Source organism: Passer domesticus, chromosome 7, assembly GCF_036417665.1.
Source record: "Passer domesticus isolate bPasDom1 chromosome 7, bPasDom1.hap1, whole genome shotgun sequence".
Lineage (NCBI taxonomy): Eukaryota > Metazoa > Chordata > Aves > Passeriformes > Passeridae > Passer > Passer domesticus.
Window position 1 is genome coordinate 4382212 of NC_087480.1, and position 16912 is coordinate 4399123.

General features: G+C 45.1%; 1 protein-coding gene across 3 annotated transcripts in view; it reads left to right on the top strand.

The window, feature by feature from the left end:
* The window catches only part of HDX (highly divergent homeobox), a 41137-nt gene that overhangs the window by 16671 nt on the left and 7554 nt on the right, over positions 1–16912 (top strand). For all 3 annotated transcript variants that reach the window (XM_064426509.1, XM_064426508.1, XM_064426507.1), the window contains 4 exons: positions 7301–7447; positions 10887–11094; positions 14034–14113; positions 15730–15813. In XM_064426509.1, coding sequence (XP_064282579.1) covers positions 7301–7447; positions 10887–11094; positions 14034–14113; positions 15730–15813 — 519 coding nt within the window. The remainder of the gene's footprint in view (positions 1–7300; positions 7448–10886; positions 11095–14033; positions 14114–15729; positions 15814–16912) is intronic.

The window sequence follows — 16912 nt, forward strand, 5'->3', positions numbered from 1 at the left end:
ATTTAAACTTTCAAGGATGTGGAGGTGCCTGTTCATTAATCATAGAGTCCCTGAGGTTTGAAAATACCTTTAAGATCATTGAGTCAGGCCAGCATCAGCATGGTCACCACTAAACTGTGTCCCCACGGGCCACATCCACACGTTTTATGAACACTTCTAGGAATCACCCCTGCCCTGGGCAATGTGTTCCAATGCTTTACAACCCTTTCAGTGATATTTCCTGATATCCAGTATTTCCTGATGTCCGGTATTTCCTGAGCCTCCCCTGCCCAGCCTGAGGCCATTCCCTCTCCTGTCCCTGTTCCCTGGGAGCACAACCCGACCTCCCTGGCTGTCTCCTCCTGTCAGGAGCTGTGCAGAGCCACAAGATCCCCCCTGAGCCTCCTTTTCTCCAGGCTGAGCCTCTTTCCCAGCTCCCTCAGCCCCTCCTGGTGCTCCAGACCCTGCCCAAGCTCCATTCCCTTCTCTGCTCCAGCCTCTTCCTGCAGTGAGAAACCATTAAGGATCGTAATTAGAGAATTCTTTTTCCTTACACCTTTACTCACTTCTCTTTTTAATCAATAAAATGCATAAAACCCTTTGGTTAATACAATCTGTTTGACAACATCTGTGTCCAGATTTGTGGATGCACTTTCCCAGTCTGAGTGCAGAATCAGCCTCCTTCAGGGGGCTGGTTGAGGACTTGGCACTCTGAAAGTGCTGTGTACACACAGGGGTAAGACAAGCAAAGGAGAAAAAGCTCCTACTTCCTAGAAACTTTGATTTCATCTGTGAAATTCTTTGGAATAAAGAGTGTGAGGGAACAGAAATAGAATGGATAGAGTTGTAGAAGTGCCATTATGGCAATTACTGCCATTCAAACAGGAAAAAGGCTAATCTGTATTTTGGTTAAAATGGAGAAGATTGTCTTTTAGATGCTCTGAATTTTTAATCTTCTGCCTTGATGTTTTGTTTCCCTTGCCCTGTCCTTCAACTGTATCAGGAGAGAAATAAAAGCTGTGCAATTCTGCAGAAACTCTTTCTGGTCTGCTCAGCTCTGCTGTAGGATGATGTAATCCTGATTGTTAATGAATATTAGTCTAGAAATATCACCCTCTCAGTAACTCATGAGAGTGTCTTTGGAAATGACAGTTCTGTGTTCTGTCCTGGTGCATGTGCAGTGGCCTTTATGAATGCATTGATTTTTGCTTTTTCACAGGGTGGTGGAAGGATAACAAGGATTCAAAAATAGCAGTGAAGGTACCAGTTAAGGAGAATTAAAAGGGAGAAAATATCTTCTGTTCTTAGCTCTTGGGTGTACTGACTGTGCTTCAGTTGTGTGTCATCTGAGGTCTGAGCAGAAAGGGTTGTGTTTGTGGTAGATTTAAAGGTACTGGTGTGCTCTGGAGAGCATTTGTCACACAGTGGTGGCTCTGGGTAAGATGGGCCTTAAACTCCCCCAAAGTCCCATTTTGGGGGAGAGAGGGGGCTTGTCTGCCCTGAGCTTCACTTTGGGGTGTCTGGGCTCTCAGACTGTTGCGTTTGGGGGCAGAAAAGACCTGAAATGTGAGAGAGTGCCGGAATTAGATTTTTGTATCACTGTTTGCACATTGGCTGTTTGAATAAAACTCTGTCACAGGAGTGCAGGCACACCTTGGGCAGGTGGAGGGGCTGAGGTGTGACAGCTGCCCCCAGCTGTTCTGGGCATGGGAGCACAGCTGGATTTTGTGGGGAGACACATCAGTAGAACCCTAAAGAAAGCTCCTGCTTGGCCTGAGGTGTGCCAGGCTCAGGAGAACCAGCGTGAGCTGAGAGCAAACACCTCAGAGCAGCTCCACAAGAACCTGGCAGGGATTAAAGCTCCTGCAGTCAGAGGCCACCTCAGCCCTGCCTTTTGTTTTAAAACTGTTCCAGGAGGAACTTGGGGAGTTCTCTCCACCTTCTCTGCTCTCCCAGGAGAGGGGAAAGCTGTGGTTCAGTCAAGTCAGTGGGAGTGTGTCTGGGTGAGCCAGAGGGTGTGCAGGGAGAGCTGAGCCCTGCTGGAGTCTGCAGGGAACACTGGCCTTTCTCCTGCTTTGTGCCATTTGGAATGCTGGCTGAAGTGTTTCCTCCTGCTCTGAGATATTTAAATACATATCTCAAGGTATTGGTGCTTTGGTAATACCACCCATAGCATGGCCTGGCCTTCTGGCAGGGAGCAGCACCTCCTTGTCCCCCAGCAGTGCTGGAGGAATGCAAAGGGGGACAGGTCTGGTGATTTTTTATTATGTGATGTGCTGCACCTCAGTGCCACAAATCACCCTGGTTTATTGTCTGCTGTGAGGCTGCAGGCCAGGAATGCATCCTGCCTGAACAGGAACTGCAGAACTTTCTGCTCCAATGTGAGGATGACATTGATAGATCAAGTAAGAATTATAACTAAAAATCTAAAAATCAGTTTACTTTGAGGCTGAATATTCACTATTACACAGATCAGCTCAAAATCTCCAGAAGGGTGAGTTGTCAGTTTGTGTGGTTTGAGGGCTGCTTTGGAAATCAGGGTGAGATGTCTGGGGCTCAGAGTGTAATTTCTTTGCTAGACTGTTCATTGCATTGATATCTCTTTTTGGTTTTATTAATCTTTTTTATTCAGTTTGATTTAGAAACAGATATTAACAGAATATCTGTAATTTTGGCTGCGTGCTGAAGCTGTTACAGCTCTTCTCACAGTGGGGTGCTATGAAATATTTATCACCTCTGCTTCCATCAGAGCAAACTTCACGCTTACCCAGCCAGTGGGGAAAGATGCAAAAAGTCTGTGCTGCAGAAACCTCCCAGGATGTGAGCAGGAGTGGAAAGGTGCCTTCAGACACCTTTGGCCTGAGTCTGTGCTGTGTGTGAGCAGCAGTGTCCAGCCTAAGCTCAGGATGGCTGTCACTGACAGGGGGCAGCTTTGTGGCACTGGTGAAACCTGAAGCTGAAACCTCAGGCTGAAGGAATGTGTAATCTGGAACAGCTTTTATGAGGTTAAATATCTTGGTGTGTTAAGGGAAAATGCAGACCTTCATAATTTGTATGTGGGAAATCAAGAAATAATAAACTGAAAAGCAAGAATTATATTAAATGGTGCAGATGTGAAAGGAGAAATGTAGTGGAATGATTCAAAATCACTGTTAATACATACAAATAAGATCCTGAGGTGGGAATTAATAATCCTCTGAAGAAAACAGGTATTAATTAGTATCAGGGTTCAGAGAACTCCATGCTGGTGTCACTGGGAAAGGTGAATAAGTCAAAATGACACTGTGCTTGTACAGAAGAATCTGGGATTTGTTCATACTTTGAATACTTTGAGTGCTTCTGATCTTCCCATTCCTCCCAAAATATAACAGAGAAGCAGTGACAGGGATCAAAGGCATGGCAAATTTGTTTGTGAGAGGTTTGTTTGCTAAAAATAACCATTACCTCAGCCCATTTCATCACCAAGTATCAGAACTGAATGTTGATTTAATATGATTTCACTGCAATTGAAATGAACACCACACACAGTGCTCAGCTGCAGCATAAATGCAAGTTCTGTATAAAACCTCAAGTTCTTCCATTTTTTAGCATGTCTTTGATTAATAATCTGAAATTTGTGTATAGATTTTGTGCACATGGCCTGAAACATTTTCAAGTGGTGCCTAAAAGCCGATGTAAAACCGCAGGCTCTGAGAAAAGGCAGGATGAGGACACTCCACTCCGTGCAATTATTTATCCCAATTATAGCCACCGGATTTGCACCACAGAAATTGCTGCACGGTGGGGGGATGAGGGGCTGGCAAAGAGCCAGGAATGTCTCTGATAAACTGGGTCATCTCTTCCAAGGATGGTGGTGTTACACTTGGGAGGTCGGGGGTAAGCCGGGTTTAACCCTGCGCGTGGCACAGCTGCCGATTCCATTTGCTTTTCCTTGGGAATGGATAGGCTGGATTCTGCTGGACAAAGCCTCTGCTGCTTCTTAAACTGCGGCCAACACAAGTGGGAAATGTAAAGGATTCAGCCAACAGCCAGCACTGTCAAAGCCAAGCTTTGAATCAGCAAGCTGGGCATCTGAAGAGAGGAAATGAGAATTGTATTCACAGCTTAATGACGTAAAAAATAAGAACTGAATTACTGGCTTGCCTTCACCTATAAGTATTGTCATAAATATGAAGCTTTCCAATATTGTCTTCTGATATTTTCTCCTATAATGATGAATATTATAATATTTGTAGGGCTCTGAGGTTTTCCTCTTGGTCCTTTATTTCCTCTGATGATATTAAGCATGAGAAGGTTATTAACTAAATTGATGGAAGCTTAGTTGCATGTACAATGTAGAAATTCTATCCTTTCTTTTCTGACAAAAGTCATTATGTAATTTTTAAGCAGTTTATAATGCAGGAGTCAAACTTGGGTATGATCCATGTCAGGGGGATGATCCTGTAATTGAAGGTAGTTTGTGATTTCCCTAAGAAAGTGCTGATAAGGCCCATGGCACAGCGTGTTACACGGAGGCAGCTAATCTGGAGCTGGGATTTGGACCTGCTCAAGTGTCATTTCCATCTACTGAGCTTAAGGAGTGACACTGATCCCATGATGCTGGTGCAGCTATTGAGAGCAGGGTGTGTAAATGATGATCCTTCAGGATCTCTGAGAACTTGGCAGAGCACAGGGGTTCCTCAGTGCTGGTCTTGGCAGAACAAAATGGCTAAAATGAGACAGAGACTCCAAAGCAGAAAATATAAATTATATTAACATAATTATACAGCAGTTGTGAGGTGAAAACCATTGAATAGTGATGTAATAAGATCTTTGTTGAAACATTTGCAGTAGGTCATCAGAATTAACAATCCACTAAAATGAAAAAGATCTGACACTGCTTTTTAAGGAAAATTTTTGAAGGCCAGATGCTTTTGCTAAATTTTGCTTTTTTCATGTAAAGTCCTTGTTTTAAGTAAGTAAAAGCTGAGCAGGTCTGCACCTTCCTGAGCACCATCTCTTGGGGAACTCGAGGCAGGCTCTGGGTGGCTTTAGTCCAAGGCAGGATCACTTTTCCTGCTCTCCAGGCCTTGCCCTGGGTTCTTTCAGGAGAGGAAGCATTTCTGAACGACTGGAACACCACGTGGCAAGAGGAAACCTGAGCTTCCTGCAGCAGCAGCTGGACTTCCTTTGGGTTTTGTTCTGATTTGGCCAACACAACCACCAGGGTGGGAGAAGACACCCTGAGCAAGGTTCCCCCTTAGCTGTGCTGTAACACCTGGCACCTTTCCTGGTGCTCCACAGAATTCCACAGGCTGTTCTGAGCTGGAAGGGACCCCACAGGGGTCACTGAGTGCAGCACTCAGGTGAACGGGCTGGAATGAGAGAGTTGTACCTGGAAGGGCAAATGTGGGTGCTGAGGCTGTGGCTGTTCAGTGTGAGGATTGCTGCGTGTGGCACTGATCACAGGGAGCTCTGTGAGCTCACTGCAGCAGTGTGGACTCTGCAGAAGCTGCAGGCAGTGTTGGTTATTTCTGTTTAAAACACCCAGTGTCCTTTAGGGGCTGAGGTGGCCCTGAGCAGTCAGGGATGTGGGTAGGCCAGGGTAACTGTGCAGTCCATTGCTGTCCCTCCTCTCTGCCTTCCCTCTCCCCGTGCTGGGCTGCAGAGCAGAGCTCTTCCCACGTCCCAATCTCTTTTGCCAGCAGCTCTAAAAGGAGTTCCTGCTGCAGTGATCCAGGCTGTACTTCTGTTCCTTGGCCATGGCTTGGTGTCAGGAGGAGCTCAGGTCAGGCGTGCAGCAAAAGCAGCAGCTCTGGGTGCTCGGGCACTGGGATTTGGCTCTGCCCAGCTCTGGAGCTGCACTTTGCTCAGCCTGGAGCAGCCTTCACTCAGCCAGGTGGATTCCTGCTGGGTGAACAGGGCATTCTGCCCAGGAGCATTCCTGTGCTGGGCTGCCCAGGGCTGTGCAGGGCTCAGGGGTGCCCGGGGTGCTCCCCACCATCCCCACTCTGAGCCAGCTGTGCCATGGGCAGGATGGGAACAGCCCCTCTGATCCCAGACTGGGTGATGGAACTGCAGCCAGGAAAAGCTCTCAGTGCCTGCTGGGCACTCAATTAATCGTGGATTCATCAAGGTTGGAAAAGACCTCCAAGGTCAGCAAGTGCAACCAGACCATATTTGAATTTATGTGGTGCATCTTTTACTGGGATTACTTTAGGAAGACAAAGGTTTGGTGCCCCTATTTTGTGATCCTACATTGAGGAGACTCAAGTACTTCTAAATTTTGAGAATTTTTAAGAGAAGAAAATTGCAACAATTACAATATTCTGTAGATTAACAAAAGCTGGAACTGGGAGATGTACAAGATTGTCAAATGATCCTAGTTCTATAAAATTACTTGTTATTCCACTTAAAATTATTTCTTTATAACTTTTAACGGTTTTTAAATGAGCAAACACAGAATTCAGCTATTGAAATCATGAACACAGTTCAGCTACTGCAATAATGACACATGTGGCACATGATCTACCAGTTACCCGTGCAGACTTTGTGGTTCATTTTCTGTCCTCTGAATAGCTGGAAGAGTGAAAAACATGGGTTGGTGAAATGAAACTGTAGATTTTAGATAAAATTCTGGGTGAAAAGCTTTTGTTAAAGCTTGGAAGCTCTACTAGGGAAATACTTTCTGTGCTCACACCAGTTCAAACTGTGGTAAGATGTTTAGGAATTCTTTTTCAGTGTTACTCCTTTTATCACTGATCCACTATCACATGTTTTGATAAACGTAGACAAAGAGTTTGGGAACTCGAAGATAAACAGTGGAACCAATTTAAACTCAAGCTCACCACATAAACATTAAAGTATTCCCTTTAGGAAGTCAGAATGCTTTGAATTATGCATGTGTTGTAGTTTGCAGTAAGATAAAAGAACTTTAAGGGGGGAGGGTGAGAAACTTGAAAAGCCTTTAAGGAGTAATTTGCATAAATTGGGTGGAGAGAGTAAACAGCACAAGAGGGGAAAAAAGTTATTTTCAGTAAGGCCTTATAGAATGAGATAAAACAAATTACCAAAGAAATCAGGTGGAGTTGAAACAAAGCTGAAGTCCCTTAAACTTGTGTTAATGCTGCCACTGCCTTTACAGCAAATCCCAGGGAACTCTGAAGTGCCCTGGATAAAAAAAAAGAAATGAAAAAAAGCCCAAATTCTTAAGGGAGACTTAAAAGAGAAGAGCCATGGAGACAGTAGAACGTGTGTGTTACTGTGTGGGAGACCTCTGGACATGAATGCTCAGGATAAGCAGATTTTTTTTCAATCTAACAGTATTTTTTTTATCTTGCAGTTACAGGACCGCACACAATTTAGTGACCGAGACTTAGCTACCCTAAAGAAATACTGGGACAATGGCATGACCAGCCTGGGCTCAGTCTGCAGAGAGAAAATTGAAGCTGTGGCTGCAGAATTAAATGTTGACTGTGAAATAGTTCGGGTAAGAAATCCAGAGTCTTCCCTTATCTTGTCGCAGGAGCAAAAATAGGACAGATGAAAGGCTTTAAAAATTTCATGAGGAAGCTTGAAATAGATTTCACGTATTACATAATGAATGACCATGTTGGGAAGTGCTCTCCTGCTCTTTCTGCAGTCTATATTTAGTAAAAGCCCTCAGGTCAGGGTCTTATTGATCAGCAGCAAAGCAGCACTGGGAGCTGTTTGACATTCTCTTGAGTAAAATTTTAAGTAAAAGTGTTACATTTTTGAGGGAGATCCTAAAAGACTGAAAGTATATAGTGTATTAGCAGTATACTATTTATATTGCTAATACGATACCAAAAAAGGGCTTTTCTAAAGATACAGGGAAAATACTTCTCATTCATGCTTATAGGGAAAATTGTATGAAAGAAAATGCTCCAAAATAGGAAAGAAAAATATTTTACAAGACTGTCTTGAGGGCAGGTTGAGGTGTGGTGGAGGAATCCTGGGTCAGTTCAGTTCTTGGTTGCTGTAGGTGGCTGAGGGAGGCACAGCTGTGCTGGAGCTGACCTGGCTCCCAGAACCTCTGCACATCATCTCCTCCAGAGGCTGGCATGTTGTGTCACTGTGTTCTGGATGGACAGACACCCAGCAGCACTCTGGGGTCTCTGCCCATCCCACCCTCAGGAAATGGCCCCACTGTTTGCAGTCTGACAAGGAGAGGAGCCTTCCTTTCCCTTGTGACAATTGGGATTATTCCTTTCATCCTTTATCCTCTTTTTGCACCTGTTTCCTAAATTCCTGCCAGTGCTGCAGAAGCAGGGCTGAGAGCTGTGGAGACCTCTGCCTTGGTGCATCCAAATGGTCCCAAAGCTGCTCTCAGGTTGAACACCAATCTGGTTATTTGTTTTTGTGGGCACACAGGAATTCTAAAAAACCCAATTGTACTTTTGGAGGCTGAAGAGAACCACTCTATTCTCTGTAGGGAGCAAAGGTGCTCCTTGTTTTCCAAGGATTTCCCTTTGCTCTCTGAAAGGTGAGGCTGCTCCCCCTGACAGCACCTCCTGGACAGCACAGTGACACCCAGGCTCCCTTGGGGACATCCTCCTTGGCACACAAGGGGTGACACTGTGGGGTTCTGTGCAAACCTTTCCTCCTGCTGGAATGTTTCTGTCCTCGGGGAGAGACCAGGACACCCCAGGCTCTGCCACCACCTGCACCAGAGCAGGTCACAAATGATCCCATGCACTCACAGACCTTGCTGGGAGTGTTTAAGGAGGATGTATTTTAGGGATAGAACTCTCAAGATGATTTCCCACATGGCAATTGCAGTCTGCTCTTGCCCTTACTGTTTTGCTGTTCCAGAATATTCTCTGTTCAGCACAGCACACAGGATGTGGAACCTTCTCTTCCCCATTTAATTTGAGACACTATCAAAACATGTTCATCTTCTCTGACATTCTCAGTATGTTGAATGAAAGATTTTCTGCTTTGAAAAGTCTGTGAAAAGATCTGCCTTTCCCAAGTGCCTTTTTTACTAAAAAAGAGATAGATTCAATTTTAAATTTTGTTAGCACTGTTTGTTAAAATCACAAGATGATGGGAAAATTTAAAGAATGGCAATACACTGCTTGGAAAAAAAGAGACACAGATCTCAAAGAGCTGCTTGTGTGGGGGTTTTCTTTAATTTTTTTTCCCCCCAAACCATAGGTAATAGAAAAAAAAATCCAGGTAGTTCTCTCTGCATACCTGTTGTGCATTCTTCAAAGAGGAAAATCAGCAAGCTGGGAAAGCAAATACCAGCCAACAAAAAAGATTTGCTAAAAATACTTTCAGCATGTTATCTGTTAGCTTGTTAGTGATGCAGCTTTAAAAGGGGTTTTTTTTGGTTTTTTTTTCCAAGGCTGGCACAGCATGAAACTGTGTTTAGTACTTGGGACTGCTGCTAATATTCCTTTACTTTTTCTCTTTGGTAATCAAGGTATTATAAGCAAAAAGTTTTTTATTCAACTTTCTCAGAACCCTAGGAGGAGGAGCAGGGCAGGTATTTCTGAAGTAAGGCCAGAGTGATGTTCAGTGTGTCTTCAAAGAAATCCTAAAATATTTTAATGTCATGGAAAAGTCATTTGGAACAGAGGCCTCATGGAAAGGATGTGCTTTTTGCCATGGCCTGATGATGTTTTCAAACCCAGGAGCTGCTGCTCCTATTTCTGGGGGTGTGGGTGGTGGGAAGGGGGACGAGAGCCAGCCCCAGAAGAGTGGAGGAGCAGTTGGTAAAGAAGAGGATTCCTGGCTCTGGGAAGGATTTTTGGTTGCCAGTGGAGAACTGATTTGATGGAATGAAGGGTCTGGGGTACAGGGGCTGTTGAGCAGAATTGAGATGAGATGAGAAGTTGAAAGCCTGAGTGACACAAGGGATGGGAGAGCCTCAGGAGGTGAAGAGTTGCAGACAATTATTGTTACATCATATTAAACTCTGAGTCTTTAATAATTTTTCATGTAAATGTTTCTTCATCAGAGAAGGCAAATTAATGACCAGGTACAGATCCACTTGGAGAATTTAGAATGTGGGTCTTTTCTTCTTTCTTTTTTCTCCTTTGAAATTCAATTTTATTGATGTAAGATGAACTTAAAGCATCCATCTCCATCCCACCATGGCAGTCTCCAGGTTCCCTGGGCTGGTTTCATCTCCCAGGCTGTTCCCAGTGTGCTCCTCTGCACTCAATGCAAACAACTTTTCCTAAAGCTCTGTTTCACAGCCAAAGGGGACTGAAGGATGAGCTGCTCTGAGCTTTATTCTTCCAAGTTCCTTCCTGTCCTCCAAGGGCAGTGCTCTGGATGTGTCACCTTGGCCCTGTGCCCTCTGTGCTGCAGGAAATCCTAGAACAGGGGAGATGTTTGGGTCATCGGATGCTTCAGTCCTCTTGTGGAAGCTGCAGAGTAGGAGAGCCTGGATCAAAGATCTTATGTTAAATTTGTTGAATAATTTAGGGGGGCAGAAACCTTACAAAGTCACCTAGTCCTGCTCTTTATCTGGAGCAGGATTTACTTTGGAATCAAATCAGGTTTCTCAGGATGTTGTCCAGTAAAACGTTGAGTACCTCCAAGGCTGGAGCTACCAAGACTTCTATGGACTTTTATTGTCCCTCTGCCTCACTGTAAAACATTATTTTTTCTTTTACATTCTCAATTCCAATCAGAACTTCCCTTGCTGCCACTTGTGCCCATTGCTTCTTTTCCTGTTGCTGGCACCTTCCTGTTTCCCTTGGAAAGCTGAACCTGGACACAGGATTTCGGGAAGCAGCCTCAGGAGGGGGAAATACTGGGGAACACTCAGCTCCCTGAACTGCTGGCTGCAGCCTTGCTCCTGCAGGCCAGATGTGCTGATGTCACTTGGTTGGGGGCCTGTTGCTTTTGTCATAGTTTCTGATATCATTCATGTTTATTTCTCTTACAAGACTTGGATTGGGAATCGAAGACGGAAATATCGTTTAATGGGGATTGAGGTCCCACCCCCTAGAGGAGGTCCTGCTGATTTCTCTGATCAGTCTGAATTTGTTTCTAAATCAGCACTTAATCCAGGAGAGGAGACTGCTACTGAAGTGGGGGATGATAATGATAGGAATGATGAAGTATCAATCTGCTTATCTGAAGGAAGCTCACAAGGTATTTGGAATGCAGTTACTACTGTGCCTATATTTTCAATTCTGTGCAGTGTGCATGCTTTGGATTCTGTTGTACACATTCAAAAACGTCTGACAGAGTCACAAGTGCTCCACCCCGCCTGGGCTGAAGGTACTGTTTGGTCTCTTTCTTCTGCCTCTGTGTCTCTGAGTTTTGTTGGGTTTGTTGTACAAAGATTGGAAAAGCCTTTGATCATAAGAGCCCCATTTCTGCCAGATTCATCTGAAATGAAGTCAAGAGTTCACGTTCTGCTGGTGCAAGTGAGAGCTGGGCAGCCAGTACAGCTGGGGAAGCCTCACTTCCCAAGGAAGCCAGATTTGAAAATGCTCTGTGCCAACTGCTCAGTTCCAGCCAGCTGGAATGGCCATTCCATTTGTCACCCATCCCTGGAGGTGCCCAAGGCCAGGCTGGACAGGGCTTGGAGCACCCTGGGACAGTGAAAGGTGTCCCTGCCTTGGCAGGGGTGGCACTGGATGAGCTTTAATGTCCCTCCCATCCCAACCATGATTCCACAGTTCCATCCCTGTGATCCTGAGCCACCCCAGGCACGGGTGGGGCTGGAGCTGCTGCTGGGCCTGTGCATTCCCATTTCTCCCGGCAGGGAACCCCTCAGCTCAGGGAACAAGGAGCTGCCCAGGCCTCCTGCTGCTCTGTCTGACAGGCAAACACAACCAGCAGATCAAAGGCAGGAGCAGGGGACAGCTCAGGAGCCTTGGAACTGCACACACTCAGTAAACTGCAGGATCTGGAGTGAGAAGTGCCTTCAGCTGAATTCCCTGTTCCCTCCCAGGAGCCATGGGATCGATGTCTCCCTGCCCCTCCTGTCCATGAGCCCAGCACATCCCCACTCACTGATTGCTCCCAGTGCTTCTGCTCACAGGAGATCAATGGAGCCTTTGCTCTGCAAGCTGAAAGAGAGTCTGAGCTCAGGCCTGCTGCTGTGCAGCTCAGTGTGCCAGGCTTCATCCTGCCATGTCCTCAGAACAGTCTCAAGGGAAGAGCCAGGGCAACGGAGGCGGCTGGAATGAGTTTGGGAGAGCTTTGTCATACTCCACTGTAGAGGGAATAAGATGATAAAGAAGTGGGTCAAGTGATTGAAAGCCAAGTGAGATGAGGAATCTCAGTCCTTGATTTGCCTGAGGTGGGGAAGGAGCTGATTTAAGTCAGAGAAAACGGTGACAGGGAAGAGGCTGAAGTGTCTGCAGTTCAAGTGAGGAATAACTCCACGTTGGTTGAGCCAGGCTTTCATCAGGCAGGGTGAGGCTGAACACTTGGGTGCATTATTACTGTCAAAGCCAAGGAAATGCAAGGAAATGACAGGATTTCCACAGCACCCAGGAATCCCACCTTCATTCCTTTATTCTCCCACTACAATTATTTCTGGTCGTTTCTCCAGTTCAAAGGAGGAGGTTTCACTGCTGCAGCTCAGCTGGTTTTGAACTTCCTGGAAAATGTTTCCCCCAATACCCACGGGTTATGTTCAGTCCCAGATAGGGAATTGTTCTAATGTTTGAGAACTGTGACTTTTGGTCCTAATTTATTAAAAAAACAAAACCAAAACAGCAAAAAACCACTCTGAAAGACAGACAAAAGCAATTTTTGGTCACCTGATTAGAGTGATTAAAGTTGATGGCTTCTGCTTTTAAAATGTAGTGTGTAAATATAAAAAAATAAGCTGTGCTGTGATGCAAAATGGATCATTAAAGCTCTCATACTGCCTCACCTTTTTAATTGTGTGTTAATTGAATCCACAGTGTGTAGGTGGAGGCCATTAGGGCTGTGCCAGTTCTGTGAGCTGAGGATGAATATTTCAGGAGCTGGGAATGCTGTAGGGAGCTGCTTCCTTCAGCTGTTGAATCCAAGGGGTGACTGCCAGGGTTACAGAGTTCCTGGTGCCCTGGAATGTCCCTGAGGAGTGACCTCACCCAGTGACCTCCACCCTTCCTTGCTCCCTTTGATCCCACGTGCTCCTGGCACAAACTGTCCTGTGGAGTTTGACCAGTGGCATATTGACTTCATTTGAAACAATCCCCAATCAAATTTGCTCACTGTAGAAATTTTTAACTTAAAAGTTGTTTAAAACCATGACCTGGCTCTCTGTGGTCTGGCCTAAACATTGCCCTGGCTTTGGTAATCCCAGGGAATTCCTGTTATCCCTGTGTTTGTGTGGAGGTGGCAGACCCTGGAATCACCTGAACCTTGCTGCCCCTTCCCTCTTTTCCTCTTTATATTTAATATCAATCATAGATTTACATTTTAATATGCAGAAGTCAATTAAATATGAGAAACTAGCTTCAATTTTAGGGGTAAATAGACTTATCTTTCTTCGGGTTTTGTGTTCTCCTTGGCCTTTAAGGTCAGTGGAATCATCTCATGCTTTGTGGTTGAAATACCAGGGTAAAATCCGCTCTGTTTTCAAGTGTTTATACATAAAAAAGCACTTTAGGTTCACTGGGGATAAGCATTTGCCATAATCTGATCATTTTTTGGTTCAAAACCCATCAGTGTCTGCAAGGGCGAAGTGGGATTTAGATATGTACCCCAGAATTTCAGGGAATGCAGGATTTTTCATGTAGGAATTCACTTTCACTTTAAAAAAACCCCAACTTCTGCACATCTCTGATGTGAAACTCTGCATCACCTTTGAATATTCCAACCTGAACCTAAAAATGGGAAGGTTTTGGTGCAGAGAGTAACTGAGAGTTTATTGTTGTTTCAGGTGGCACTTGGTTTGATGTTGGCCTGAAATGCTTGTGACAAGATGTCTTTTTAATAAGGCAAATATTCTGTTTATGATTAGACATTGATACCATGACTTTGCTGTTGGATTTAGCAGCTGTGACATTTAGTGGTAAACACCATTAATGGTCCTTCAGCATAAAATTGGAATGAAATCTGACAAAACCAATTTATTTCTGCAGAAGAGACAAATGAAGCTCTTCAAAATGAAGAAATTGGCCACAAAGACGATGACCAGAATCCAGTTTCCACTGATAATGTGGTATGTTTACCTTTCCTTTTCCACCAATTAATAAATTCCTTAATTAATGTTGAGGTTGTTGTCCAGCACTTGTGCTTTTCACTAGGTGACAACTTCAGTTGTGTGTGTTAAAAGTCTTTCCTATTTGAGCTTTAAAACTGTACTAAAAATTCTAAAACACAGCAGGAAAACCCCTGAAACCTTCAGTAGAAATTGTTTGCAGAGATGGTGCCCAAGAGACAGCTCCCCAACCTGCCTGAGCCCCAGGTTTTGTCATTTGATACAACAATGGAACAAACCCAAGGAAGAGTTTCTTCATACTTTGTTCTGAAGAACTGTGACAAAACTTCTTAAAAATGCACTTAAAATTGGACTGAAATACATTGTATTTGCATAGGAGGTTTTCCTATTTGAAATTCTAATCAGTTCTTTCCCCTCCTATCTTAAAAAGTGTGTCTAAGAAGGGGAATGTGAATGTTTGGCAGTTACTTAGAGACTCTTCCTCAAGCTGAATTTGAAACCAAAAATATTTGAGTCCCAGTGTTCCTGAGGGTCTGGTGGAGCAGCAGAACTCAAAGCTCTGAGCTGTGGTCATTCAGCTGGGCTGGCAGACACTGCAGCACAAAATGTGCTTTATCCTCCCTGCCTTCAGCACAGGCTTGGGAGCTGGGTGGGTCTGCCAGGGAGAGCTGGGAGTGCCCCTGGAAGGATTTGTCCAGTGATTTCAGGGAAATTCCTGGTGTGCAGGCAGGAGGGACCACATGCTGCAGGAAAACCTGAATTAACACCTCAGGAAATACCCATGGACATGGATTGGCATCAGTGGGGCTCTTCCCTACACTGGGTTAAACACCATCCTAAAAAATAAGAAAATTGCTTTAACTTATGATGGACAGGTTCTTAAATGTTCACAACTGTCAAAACAATTATAAACAATAAAAAAAAACTTGGGACGTATTTCTGAGTCTTAGTCAGTGTTAAGCCTGGCCTTAACACTGTGCTTTAGGTATCTTTAGAAAGCCAGTATAAAAAGCTCCCCAGATTTTTGTGAATTATCCATATTTATGCATTTGAAAATCTTTGAAATAATAAATATGAAATGTCCATATTTATGCATTTCAAGGTGTCCTTGGGATCAGCACCCCTGCAGCTAAGGGGATGTGGCCAGGCAGGGTCAGAGGAGAACTCCTTGATTTCTTTAGGCCAGGAGTAGCTCAGGACTTTCTGTGAGGGCTGGTTTATCCAGAGGGATAAACTTCCAGAGCCTCCTTTGCAACAACAGAGCAGAGCAGGGGCTGTGAGGGGATAAATGTGCAACTTAAAGTGAAAAAGCTGAGCCAGGAGCTCCTCCTCTGTAAACAGCCCGAGTCTCCATGGCAGCAGCTCCCACTGGATTCCTGCTGGATCTCCTGGCTGAGGTGCATGATTGCCATCTAATGGGGCTGCATGGCTCAGACTGCTCAGGAGCCAGCACAGAGCTCTCCTTCCTTCCTCCTTCATCCTTCCTCCTTCATCCTTCCTCCTTCCTCCTTCATCCTTCCTCCTTCATCCTTCCTCCCTCCTGCCCCTCTGGGATGTGGATCCCCATTTGTTTGTCTCCTCTGTGTGTTGGAATGAAGTGTTTGCTTCTGTTTCAGAAAATAGAAATTTTAGATGATGAGGAGAGTGATCTGATCAGCAATTCTGAAGTGGATCAGATGAGTTCTCTTTTGGATTACAAGGTGAGTGACTGGGCCATGTCAGGGACAGTGGGATAATCCCCAGGGAGTTCAGGGGGTGGATCTGTCAGGAATTCAGCAAAAGCCTGTGGGATCCTGAGCTCCTCTGCTGTTTTCCCAATGTGCACATCATGCCCTCATCCCACCTCCAGCCACTTTATCCATGTTTCAACCCAAATGGAGGCAGGAAAACCCCATTTCTACAGAGCTGCAGCTCCCTCCATGTGTCCCAACAAAGGGATTTATGGAGCCACCCCAGCAGAACTGTTCTTGGAAAGCTGAAACACTTCTGCAGCGTGGTGCTGCCAGCTCTGGGAGGGACTGGACAGCTGGAAGGAATCCTCTGCTGGACTGGGGGCATCTGAGGAGAAGGCATTCCCAGGACATGCCTGGAAGTGGTGGCAGTGGGAGGGAGGAGAAGCAGCTGGACCCTGGCAGCTCCTGTTTCCTGGCAAGGCTGAGGGTTGTGTCTGTGCTGCTCCCCCAGGAGTCGCCACAATTCCACCTCTCCTTGAGCTTTTACCTCCAGTGCTGGTTTTTTTTCCCTTAGAAATCACGTCTGTTCTCCTGATAATAATCAATTACCAAAATAATGAACAGATCGTCTCTCCAGAACAGAAATTCCTCCTTCCAGCAGCGTTTTCCTGGGAAGGGCAGTGGGGAATGAATCAGGAGAGGGAATGACCTTTTCTTAATGTCACCTGTCAGCGCAGTGAGAGGCTTGTTGTGACAGTGCCCTGCAGAGCCAGGCCTTTGTTTGACAGCACTGATTGCTCCCTGAGTTTTCTGCCTAAATCTGGATTCTTCCTGGGCTGGGCAAAATCCAGAGCTACACAGGCAACTGCTAAATATCCATAGGGAAGAACTCAGCTGACTTTTTATGGAACCCTCAGAACTGCAGCTCAAATATTCCTCTCTCATTCCCAGAGCTGTTATCACCTGGAAAAGTGTGGTGAGCAGGGCTTTTACTGAAAAAATGTGAATTTTCTGGGAAAAACCCACAAAAATACAACAGTTTTTAAAGGTTTGTTGCAAACCTTTAGAGCAACATGTAGTCACACTTTTCATGTCAACTGAAGCTGAATTCCAGCCAGTGTGAGCA